The sequence below is a fragment of the Aquarana catesbeiana genome, linkage group LG03, assembly GCF_042186555.1.
Source record: "Aquarana catesbeiana isolate 2022-GZ linkage group LG03, ASM4218655v1, whole genome shotgun sequence".
Taxonomy (NCBI): Eukaryota; Metazoa; Chordata; class Amphibia; order Anura; family Ranidae; genus Aquarana; species Aquarana catesbeiana.
Window position 1 is genome coordinate 404,914,597 of NC_133326.1, and position 13,304 is coordinate 404,927,900.

At 40.0% G+C, this 13,304-nt stretch overlaps 1 protein-coding gene across 6 annotated transcripts in view; it reads left to right on the plus strand.

Moving 5' to 3' along the window:
- The window catches only part of TENM2 (teneurin transmembrane protein 2), a 2,056,834-nt gene that overhangs the window by 1,775,288 nt on the left and 268,242 nt on the right, over nt 1-13,304 (plus strand). For all 6 annotated transcript variants that reach the window (XM_073620699.1, XM_073620701.1, XM_073620700.1 and 3 more), the window contains one exon: nt 1,583-1,729. In XM_073620699.1, coding sequence (XP_073476800.1) covers nt 1,583-1,729 — 147 coding nt within the window. The remainder of the gene's footprint in view (nt 1-1,582; nt 1,730-13,304) is intronic.

Sequence of the window (13,304 nt, forward strand, 5' to 3'; positions counted from 1 at the left end):
CTGCTTCTGTAAAAACTATCTTTTTTTAAAACATGTTTTTGCATTCATACATGTCCCCCAGTGTAATACCCAGACCCCCATACCCTTTTTTATGGCCACTTAATTGCAAATAAGCCTTCAAAAATGGGGACTTTTGATTTTTCAAGTTTGGGGCCCATAGACTTTATTAGGGTTCCTACGGGGGGATGTTTGGCCCATCTCTAACCATGGGTAGGATGTTGAAACAGCTTGAAAAAGGCTGAAAAAGTCTGAACAGGCAGATAACAAATATATCCTCTGCACTGTCACTGCCAATATAATCGCTAAAATAATATAATTTTAGTTTCAACAAAATGTGATATTATACATTCAGTAATTTTATTAGAACATTTTAAAAAATGGCATGCAAAAATAAGATTTATTTTTTTAAATCCCTTCTTCAACAGTATGTAGTAAAGGGGTGCTGGATATTTAATGATATTAGAATAAAACAAAGGCATAAAAATTACCAAAAGTACAAATAAGTATAAACCTGGAGTCTAAGATTGCACTCACATTATGACCTCTATACCATATGATTTCCTTAAAGTATTTTTTTTCCACCAGCCCTGTCCTTGTTTTTTTTTTTGGGGGGGGGGGGGGGGCGAGGGGGGGCGGGGTTGTGTTTAGTGGAGGATTTTATTGGTATGCAGCAAACACATTATTTTATGCAGTATTCACATTTTTACTGCACCACACCATAAACTCATTTGTCTCTCTCTGCAAACTGCAGGCAGCAGCACACCATCATTAAAATTATTTATAATTATCTAGCCTGGTTACCATAGTGCTACAAATAGATGTGACATTCCACAAAAAAAAGCCTAGAGATTCAAATTGAAGCAGTAAGTGAATTCAGTAAGTAATATTTTCCCAGGTGTTACAGTAGTGGAATCGCCTACACTTTTTATTACTGCTTGCAGTGAGAAAGGTGTGCCACAAAAAAATGACTCATTGTACACTCATGGTATCTCTTTTTAAAATGTAAAAATGTATTTATTTGCTAAGTATTACATTTTTGTTTGCTTGTCCTGCCTGTCAAAAATTAACTTTATAATTTAGTGATACTCTTACAGGGCGTTCTTTGTTGTAGAACATAAGCAACAGGTGAAAGAAAGTGTGAGTTTTATATATAGATATATATATATCTATATATATATAGATATATATATATCTATATATATCTATAGATCTATAGATATATATAGATCTATATATCTATATCTATAGATATAGATATATATATAGATAGATATCTATATCTATATATATCTATCTATATATAGATATATATATATACAGTATATAAACAAACACAAAATATATAGGCATGTATTACTTTTAATAAGCTTGAGTGAATTTTAACCATTAGCCAAGGTGCACAGTACAAGCTATAGATGATATGGTTGCCTAATGTTGATTTAAGATGCACTGAATGAAGCATAGCTCTGACTGATGGAAGATCAATTTTCAGGCATGGATTCATTTTATCATCTATGCAGACCACAGTCATCTAGTCCAGATTGCTATCTTTTATACTTATCTTCTTCCTTTCTTCAACCAGATGGCTGCCCTGATCTGTGCAATGGCAATGGGAGATGCACACTCGGTCAGAACAGCTGGCAGTGTATCTGCCAGACCGGCTGGAGAGGGTCTGGATGCAATGTTGCCATGGAAACTTCATGTGCTGATAACAAGGATAATGAGGGAGGTGAGCAAAAGTCTTCCATTAAAATCCCTAAAGAACAGAAGGTTATATGTTCACTTTAGATCAGAGTGATTTACTGACAAAAATGTGTTATGTTGTACATAAATACTGACTTATAAAGTAATCTGGCAAATATATGGTGGTGATCAATAATTTACAATACTGTTCAAAGCTTTCTAGGCTAATTTGTTGATTTGCAAAGGCATGGGTCCACACAGTAGGATGTGATGATCAAAATGAAGCTAACCAGGATCTTTAAAAGTAAGCTGTGCTTGCCTTAATTTTGATGGCAAAATAAACACAATGGGGTTGATTTACTAAAGGCAAAGAGACTGTGCACAAAGCTTAGTAAATGAGCAGAAGTGCTGCTGACTTCCATCATCCAATCATGTGCAAGCAAAAATGCTGTTTTTTTAATTTTCCTTTCATGTGATTGGGTACTCTTTGCAAAAAGAACTTTTCCCTCATTTACTAAGCGTTGGAGCAACTGTACTTGCTGAGTGCAACTGTACTTTGCAAAGTGCACAGTCTCTTTGCCTTTAGTAAATCAACTCCAATGTGTGCATATAACCAAAACTTTTTAGTTATGGATAGAATAGGGGAGGATTACAAACTCCTTATGTGTCTAAGTGATTATTGTCAGCTAGCGTTATCATGAGAGCAAGTGGTGAGGGGAAAACTGTTGCAATGACAACTGTCTATGGGGGGTTTGTCCTCACTTTGTAGAGATTTCCCTTTGCTCCCTGTTCCACCTTTCCTCCAGGACATGAAGATGAATCTTCACAGGGTGTCATAGACACAAATATGACTGTAAAAGAGTAAAACAAAGAGGGCCGCAGAGAAGCCTCATAGTGTAGTAACACTTGAATAGGTAAGCACACATAAAAACAGACACAATTGGTAGTACATTCACACGCAATTTAGGAACATGTGTGTGAATGGAAGAGATGCATTCTGAGTCAATCAGTGAAGCCTCTGGTTTTTGGCCACCGCTAAATAACATACTACCACTGAAGAACACAAGTTTACTAGGGTTTGAGACCAGAACACACACTTCCACACCAGGAAAAGGTACTCCTGCTCATTTCAAATTGCATCAGCCCCTGATTGCGGCACATGCCAAAGATCTGAGGCTTCACTGAGTCAGCAGGTGTCATTCAATGTTTCATCGTGTTGGATGTTTGATAAAGATCTAAATTTCTGGACAATGTGATTGATGATTTTTTAAATAAGGGACTTCTCAAAAAGTATGTTTGTGTGCTTGTATAATGCTTATTTTTTGTGAATTAGTAGGGTAAGTGCCAGTATCCAGGAGACCCCTTATTTTTATCTTCCAGATTCCACAGACTTCCAAAACCACAGGGCCAGGGTTGTTAGAAAGGTGGCCCTTGTCCACATCAACATGCAGATAATGTACTTTTTCGGTGTGGAGGGGCATGTGGTATGTTAAAGACATGTGGCCTGATATGGCTTAGGAGGGGACAATCCTTCCCTTTCCTAGTCCACCAGAACTGCTGCATGCTCATATATGAATTTTAAGACAGAACTAATGCTTTTTCTTTGTTTTGGGCCCCCCTTAACATCCATACTGGTCCCTCATCAAGGATAAGGGACTGGTATGTATTTTTAGGGGCCCCACTTGGCTTTCATACTGTACCCTCATCAGGAAGAAGGGACTATGTATTTTAGGGGGATCCCCACTTTTTTTGTGGTGTCCCACTTTAAAACAACTCTACCTGACTCTCATCTAGGATAAGGTATGTCTCTTTGTAAATGTCAGCTTTGCTCTAGTAGGTTAAATACATTGTACAGATACTCCACTTTACAGGCAGATTGAGGGTATACCCCAGGCATATGGTAAGGGGCATGGCATGTTTTACATGCAGGTCTTTACATGGCTAACAGTTGAACCTCTTCCCTCTGACATGGCTCATATATGAGGCCTCTCAGCTGGTGGGCTTTAATGTAGAGAGGCCGCATGTATGAAGCCCAATGTAAACACTTTTCTGTTCTGATAACATGTGCCCTGCATGCTCCCTGCACAGACAACGGCAGGGACCGGGAAGCTCCTATTGCATGCTAAGGATCGGGAGTTTTCCGATCATATGACCACTGCGACGATCACAGCGCTCCTATGACCCCAATGCCCGCCTCTGCCTCCTGGCATTTAGTAGCTCTTAAAGGGCTACTATTAAAATCACTTTTTCCCAATAAACTGAATTTTTAGTGTACAGTGGAGACAATAGAGGTCTATTTAGACCCCTGATGTCTGCATAAAACGAACCTATCACCTTTGTGTATGTATGCTGACATCAGGGGATCTCTTAAAATCCTAGTGACAGTAGTAAATACTAAAGTTAATTGATGTAGAAAAATAAACCAAAACAAATGCAAAAGTAAAAAAAAAAAAAAATTGTGTAAAAAAAATAAAATAAAGCTCAACTCTGAAGTGCCTTTGTTGCTGCTTTAACCACTTCAGCCCCGGAAGAATTTGCCCCCTTCCTGACCAGACCATTTTTTGCAATTCAGTACTGCTTCACTTTAACTGACAATTGCGCGGTCATGCGAAGGTGTACCCAAACAAAATTGATGTCCTTTTTTCCCTACAAATAGAGCTTTCTTTTGGTGGTATTTGATCACCTCTGCAATTGTTATTTTTTGCGCTATAAACAAAAAAGTGCGACAATTTTGAAAAAAAACAAAACAATATTTTTTACTTTTTGCCATAATAAATATCCCGCCAAAAAAAAAAAAAAAAGAATTCTTCCTCAGTTTAGGCCGATATGTATTCTTCTACATATTTTTGGTAAAAAAAATCGCAATAAGCGTATATTGATTGGTTTGCACAAAAGTTATAGCATCTATAAAATAGGGAATATATTTATGGCATTTTTATTATTAATGTTTTTTTACTAGTAATGGTGGTGATCTGCGATTTTTATTGGGATTGCGGCAGACAGATCAGACATTTTTGACACTTTTTTGGGACCATTGACATTTATACAGTGATCGAGCTAAAAATAGCCACTGATTACTGTATAAACGTCACTGGCAGGGAAAGGGTTAACACTAGGGGGGCGATCAAGGAGTTAAATGTGTGTCCTAGTGAGTGATTCTAACTGAGTGATTCTAACTGTGGGAGGATGGTACTGCCTGAAGGAGGAGACCCATCGCTGTTTATACTTAGTATGAACAACAGATGTGTCTCCTTACCCCGACAGAACAGAGATCTATCTGTTTACATTGGCAGACCACCGTACTGTGTCTCTCATGATTGCGGGTACCCAGCAAACACCACGGCCACTGGACACGTGCATCGGCTCCGTCGTCGCGTGCATGCCCCCTAATGGTCTTAAAGCGGCTGATGTATACCTATGCCAATTTGCCCAGGCGAGCCAACCTGCTGCAGTTGGCGGCTGGTCGTCTAGTGGTTAACCAGTTCAATACAGGGCATTTTCACCCCCTTTCTTCCCAGGCCAATTTTTAGTTTTCAGCGCTGTCGCACTTTAAACGACAATTGCGCGGTTGTGCGATGTTGTACCCAAAAAAATTGACGTCCTTTTTTCCCCACAAATAGAGCTTTCTTTAGGTGGTATTTGATCACCTCTGCAGTTTTTATTTTTTGTGCTATAAACAAAAGAAGAGCGACAATTTTGAAAAAAAACACAATATTTTTTACTTTTTGCTATATTAAATATCCCAATTTTTTTTTTAAAAAACAATTTTTTTCCTCAGTTTCGGCCGATACGTATTCTTCTACATATTTTTGGTTAAAAAAAATCGCAATAAGCGTATATTGATTGGTTTGCACAAAAGTTATAGCGTCTACAAAATACGGGATAGATTTATGGCATTTTTAAAAAAAAAAAATATTTTATTTTTTTTTTTTACTAGTAATAGCGGTGAGCGCAAATTTTTTTTGTGACTGCGACATTATGGCGTACACATTGGACACTTTTAACACATTTTTGGGACCATTCACATTTATACAGTGATCAATGCTATAAAATTGCATTGATTACTGTGTAAATGTGACAGGCAGGGAAGGGGTTAACCACTAGGGGGACACAAGGGGTTAACTATGTTTCCTAAGGGAGTGATTCTAACTGTAGGGGGCGGGGACGTAGAAGGGGAGGAGACCGATCAGTGTTCCGCTGTACTGGGAACACAGATCGCTCTCCTCTCAACTGACAGGACGTGGATCTGTGTGTTTACACACACAGATCCACAGTCCGGCCCGGTTAACGGGCAATCGTGGGTGCTCGGCAGGCATCGCGACTGCTGGGCACATGCACCGGGTCCCGAGGAACGCGGCGGGCGCGCACCCCCTAGGCGGCCGGGAAGCCCAAGCCGTCATATGATGTCCACCCAGGATGGGAGATCCCATCTGTGGACGTCATTTGTCTATGGCCGGGTAGGGAAGTGGTTAAATAATGTAAAAAAAAAAAAAAAAAGCTTACCTGCCCAACTGTCTATTTCTCTGATCCTCACTCTCTTACAGTAGAATGATCCTCTCACATTTCTTTCTTTTGGGGGCTTCACATGTCTGTGTCCTCAGTCATGCTATGTGAGTTTTTTTTCTGTTATGATGCTACAGGACACAGTAGTGACTTAAAGCAGAGTTATGCCCCCCCCCCCCCCTCAGGAAACAAATACTGTAGCTGCTGACTTTTAACATTAGGACACTTACCTGTCCAGGGATCCCGCAATGTCACCCCCCAGTCGATTTTTGGATTGGCTATCTGGTGCTGCCACCGCCATTGGGTGGTAAGGTAAACCGTCAGTGAAGGCTTTCGTCTTCACAGCCGGCTCCCTACTGCTCATGCGCAAAGCACGCTGCGGTTTCTAACTGGCCTGGTGGCAGAGGAAGGAGGAGGGGGCTGAACATCTGAGGAATGGCGCCACGGCGCAGTCTCCTGGAAGTGGGGTCGGTACCTATAAAAAACAGATACTTGTTCCCAAATGTGGTACCGGAGGGGGGAAAGAAGCAGATAAGCGGAGCTTCCACTTTTGGGTGGAAGTCCGCTTTAAGGGTTGAATGAAGGAACCACAGAGTGTGGCAAAGGAAACAGGTATTAGACACTCACAGAAGTGTCAAAATGTGAACATTCTGCCAGATGCTGCAGCTCTTGAACAAGTGAGTGAAGATCAAATGGAATGGAAAGCAGGACAGGTGATCATAAAGCGTCTGCTTTTTGGTGGTGCTATTTCAAATTTGGTTAACTCAGCAATAAAGTGAGTTTAAAGATGAAATACAAGATATGTTACCCAATACCTGTGAGAAACAGCAACATTTACTGCAGTACTTAACTTCTCTTCAGTGCTGACACTCCAAATCAATTTCTAGCTGTTGGTCTCTTCCAGGCTGAATGAAGCCCCAATTCAGCCACTTTCTGTGAGCCCATGGCATCAAGGACCTGCATCCCCCCATGCAGTCTGGGAACCCAAGTGAGTATGCAGCGGAAAAATCTTCAAAAGCTGCATGATAAAATGATGTCAAAATTGACTAGAATCCGAAAGGACTGTTTGTGTAATATAAAATCCATGCCATGAAGAATGAAGGAAAGCCCTAAGAAGAATTTGGTCCTATAAATGCACTATGAATGTATATAATAAGACTTGAAGTCACTTGCAACCAACTTGTAGCATTCTTATTGTGTTTTTCAAGGCCCCACCACTTTAGGCCACACCCACAAAGAGATGCACCCATCATAACCAGTATTTTTTTCTGGGAAAGATTTTATCGCGAAGGACAATTTTAGTCAAGGTAAATAGGCCTAACCATTGTATTTTACCTAGGCGGATAGGTGGGTGCTGTGATTGTGAGTGATATAATTCTGCGGTGGTTTATGTGCAGATTGTTCTTGCACTTTCTTGCAGTGCAGAACAAAAGGTATCTCCAAGAACAGATGGTCAGTAACACGTGAATACTGCACTTTGAGCACCAAACAATTAATAAAAAGGTCCTACCAACAAATAAAAAAAGAACAACAAAAACAAAAAAATGAAAACAAAAAAATAAACACCCCTAAAACCATGAAAGAAGACCTCACATTATTTTGAAAGTAATCTGTGCAGAAACCCATAAAAAAGGCCCTATGAACATATAATAATGACCAATATACCTTCTAAATATATAAAAACCTAAAAAAAAAAATACAACCTTATATAAAATATTACTTTTGTAAGAGAATAATATAAGAAAACACCAAAATCCCATTCCGTGAAACAAAAGCCTTTTTAAGGTGAGCCTTGTAACAGGGACACCACAGTTTCCAGAACTTAGTTCCTCTTTAGGATCTCCTAAATACTGATACATTCTAATAAGTCTGGGAGTCTACAGTGTGTCCTTCTGATAACCATGGTCTTGTGTGGACATTTTCTCTGGAAATTAGGTGCAGCAATACATGACATTTCATATATGTTGAAATGCCAGTAGATCAGAATGAGACATTTTGTATGCCTGTAATATCACGTTTTTTTTTTTTTTTTGTTATGTCTCTTGAGTAGAAGGCTTACAATCAAACCAGAAGAAAATATTACCAGAACACATTATATAAATATTTGAAACATACTGGTTCAGTTAAAAGAATGTTAAAATAAATAAATAGCGGCCATTTGCTCCAGAGTGATTGTACTTGGGTCACATAATCTTGCATGCAGGAATAGTTATTAAGCTTGACTTTGTTTATGTTACAAGCAAAAAGAAGATCAGACAGACCATCTGCTTTGGATGCCAGTGTGCCATTAATATACAAACATTTTGTTTTCCAAAATTCAGCCTTAACTAATCCATCTTATGTGCTACCATTTGAAGCTAAAATTATTCCTCTGTGCACTGTAATTCAGCAAACTGTATCCTTATAAAAATGAAAATCTGTTAAGAGCTTAGATGGGACCTTTCATTAGGTCAGTGGTGTGAGAAGTGGGGTCTTAGGAAAGTACCGTACCTAATAACCTTTAGTGGTCAGTGGATCTTAGTGCTGAAATCATCAGAAGGCGGCAGAACAGTTCTCTCTGCCAATAACAACCAACCACATTCTTTTTTTAATAGCAGTGCAGTATGAGAAACAAAAGTAAGAATAACATTGCTATAAGCAACAAGAGCAATTTCTCTTACCAATTATTTAATGAAATAAGGACCATTGTTAAAAACCATTTGCTGACCAGGCCTTTCCTAGAACTTTTTGTTTACAAGTTAAATTAATATTTTTTGCTAGAAAATTACTCAGAACCCCCAAACATTATATATATATATATTTTAGCAGAGACCCTAGAGAATACAGTGGCAATCGTTGCAATATTTTATGTCACACAGTATTTGCACAGTGGCCTTTAGAATGCAATTATTTTTTGTTTTTACACTGTCCCTTTATTTTTTTAAATTTATTTTTTGATCACTTTTATTCCTATTAAAGGAATGTAAACATCATTGTAATAGAAATAAGCATGACAGGTCCTCTTTATTGAGAGATCTGGGGTCAAAAAGACCCCAGATCTCTCATTTATTCTTGGGCCCCTTTCACATGGGCACCGTCAGTTTAGCCAGGGTGAAAACGTATCAGTTATCTTCTGTTGCTTCATCCGTCTTCATTTCCATTAGCCCTGGTTCACACTGGAGCGTTTTGACATGCGATTTGACATGTCAAATCGCATGTCAAATCGGCGGCAATTGCTGTCAATGGCACTGTCCTAATCGGTGTGACGCCTCACCTGCAGCACCGCACCAATTTCAAAAAGTAGTTTCTGTACTACGTTTTGCGATTTCGGGCTGCGATTTACATTGACATCTGTGCAGAAACCTGTATGTGTAATACAGTACAAATTTCAATAATTGTACAAAAATGTCCTAAAATGCCATATGAAAATTAATTTAGTTGTGTTATGTTTGCTATTTTTGGTTAGTTCATATGTTTTCAAAGAATAAAAAGACACAAATGCACATGATATATTCAAAACAGTTTAGTTTTATTATTCTGCATAACCAGTTGACATAGGAACGCATATTCAAAATGCAAAAACCGTATGAAAATTAAAGGTTTTTCCACTTTACTTTTTTTCTCTTTTTATTTGTCAAGGCTTTACCAAAACTTAAAATATGCAAACTTTCGAAAAACTCAGGTTTTAACACAAAAAAACTTGGTTACAAATCCTGATAAAAAGGGGTGGGGGATGGGGAATATGAAGTAGAAGGTTGTCAAGAAGACCCAGAGCTGGATTGGCTGTTAGCTTGAGAAACATCTGCAGAATTTGAGCTAGTGTTTAAACTTGGAGGATATGTTCTCTGTGAGCAGGAGAGGAACTTACATAAGAAGGCCTCTGGGTATTGTGCATTGAGCTGTATCAATGCAAAGGAGGCTGTGGATAGGGTGATAGATATGGCTGGCCTGGCAGGCATGGGGACTCATATGGATATTGGAGGTATGACCTCTGAGAGAGTTCATACTGCCTAACAATGGGCAATGGCATTCCTGACTCAGCAGCTCTAAAACACCTCCCCCACATAATTAAATATACCCATATGCATCTCCACCAGCCTGCTGGGGCTTTTTGTAGCATATGATAAATTGTCCTCAGGAAGGATGCTTTTGAGTTATTTGGATCACAGAATGGATTCTTTCTCTCCTGTCTTTTAAAGGAGGTCATCTCAACCATGAAGGACTTCATGGCTTTGTCCATCTCATTATTTTCAGGCCTTTTGTCACATCAAGAGGACCTTGATGTTGGCCTGTCATGACTAACCTGTAGAGGATAATATGGCAATTGAAAATTGCAATAATGCCTTGGTGTACATCTGATTAATATTAATTGTTTAATAGTATGCTTACATGTATGGATATTTGCGAAGGGCTTGGACGTGCATTCGGATGTGCTGTTTCCTCCACAGACTGGTACTGGCCTTCTCCCTCTTGAATATTGGCTTGCTCACCTTGCTGCACGGCTTCTAACTCATTAAGGTTTTCTTCAGAGTTGTCCTCACTCTCTGAGATTTTTTTTTTGTAATTGTATTTGTATTAGTTCAAAAATAAACCAGAAATACAAAAGCATACAGAATGTAAATCTCAAAATGCCAAAGGCATAAAAACATGAAGCATAATTAAGAACATACGGAATGTCAAATGCTCAGCACATATAACACGGGTATACCAATATATTGCATCAATTTCACACAGACTAACCACGTGATCCCCAACATATTAACAACCCTCCATGAGATACCTTCTCCTACTCAATCTACCTTTCCTATACCAACCCAAAACTCATTACTACACCCACAAACCTCTCTATTCTATGCCCAAGCTCCCACCAATAGTCACTCTGACCTCCACCCCTCATTCATACACCCACTCCACACTCGGTAGATGCCACCCATTTACTTATTCCCCAAGATTTTCTCTCTGCATACCTCTACATAAGCACCTCTGACCGCATAGGCTTTGGAGACCTCATCCATCTCACAACCGTAATCCTCCACCCAGTTCTTGATGACTTATCCGGACCTCCCTATTCCAAAGGGTGATCTAGCTGGTCTATTTTCACCTTCCAGATTCTCCCCCCTCTCTACCCTCCCCCATCCCTCATCCTCCCACCCTACCTCCCCTCACCCAGCCTCTCACCCAATACTGCCCCTTACCTAGTGCTCACTCAATCTCCCCACCCCCCCTTACCTTAATTACACCCAATCCCTTCCCCCCATAGTTGTCCATCTCTCACCCCCAACCCCCTTCGACTACTCACAGTGTGGTCACAGACCCTATTAATCTGCTATCTCCACTCGATCCTACCCCTCCCACTTCTAGCACAACGGCCCAACCCGGGGACTCACCCATTCCCTTATCACTTAGGATAATATCCTTAAATGCAAAAGGCCTCAACATACCGGAGAAGAGGTCGCAAATCTAAGCCAACATGTACTCCATAAAGGCGATGTTATATTCCTACAAGAGACTCACTTCAAATCAAAACCCGTACCCAAATTAGAAAACCACTACTTCCCCCCATGTATATCACTCCACCTCCCCCACATCCAAAACCAAGGGAACATCCATTTTAGTGTCAAGAAATCTCCCGCTTCAAATCTCAGACACCCTGGCTGATGAACAAGGGCGCTACATCTTCATTAAAGGCAAACTATGGGATAAACCTATCACCCTAGCTAACATATACAACCCTAACACCTCCCAAGTCCCATTGTTCCGAAATATTACCCACCTACTGTCATCCTTCCAAACTGGTATTCTGATTCTGGGAGGTGACTTCAACATCCCACTTGACCCTCTCACAGACACCTCCACAGACACATCCCACCTTCCATATAGCGCCCTACAACAAATCAAACTTTCACTCCAAAAACTCTCCCTACATGACTCGTGGAGAACCTTACACGGATAAACCTATCACCCTAGTTAACATATACAGCCCTAACACCTCCCAAGTCCCATTGTTCTGAAATATTACCCACCTACTGTCATCCTTCCAAACTGGTATTCGGATTCTGGGAGGTGACTTCAACATCCCACTTGACCCTCTCATAGACACCTCCACAGACACATACCACCTTCCATATAGCGCCCTACGACAAATCAAACTTTCACTCCAAGAACTCTCCCTACATGACTCGTGGAGAACCTTACACCCCCCCATGACAAAGATTACACATTCTTCTCAACCCCCACAACAAATATTCATGCCTTGACTATCTTTTTCTTAGTCAACCTGACCTGCCCTATCTATCCACAATAGAACCGAAGTTCATTTCAGATCACCACCCAATCACCCTCCGTTTAACTTTCCTGAAACATGCCCACACATCCAAAATCTGGAGACTCGACTCAAATCTCCTGACTGACAAAGAGATAGTCACTAAACTCCATACCACTATCTCCAACTATTTCCAAGAGACAATGACACCCCTGACACATCATTTCTTACTCAATGGGAAGCGCATAAATGCGTGATACGGGGAAGACTAATTTCCCTCACTTCCGCACTGAAGCAAGATAAACAGAAACTAGTTAGTAATATCCTTACTAAAATACAAACACTAGAAAGATCACACAAACGCAACTTAGCACAACACACCCACCAAAAACTGACAGAAACTCATAAACTTCTACTAGAAGAACTAGGTCAAAAGATGTGGAAAAAATACACTCTCTCTCAGAAACTCTTCTATGAATAAAAGTGGCCACCTATTGGCACAAGCCTTACACTTGAAAAAAGCCAAAATAACAGTACACCAACTACAGACTCGATCAGGTAACACACTAAAAAGTAATCCGGACATAGCACAAGCGTTCAAACACTTTTATGCAAACCTATATAACCTCTCCGCCACAGAAATGCAAACAACCACCCCCACTCCCAGATCTACACTTACACAGAACTTCCTGGAAAAACACTGCCCCAAACTATTCGCTTCAGACACTTCAACAGACCTAGATCGCCCAATCACTAAACAAGAATGGGACGAGGCTCTCAAACATCTGAAACAGGCCCAGACAGCCTATCGGCCGCTTACTACAGAACCTTCTCAGAAGTGTTATCGACCCACTTTTTTAAAACATTCAACTCCCTA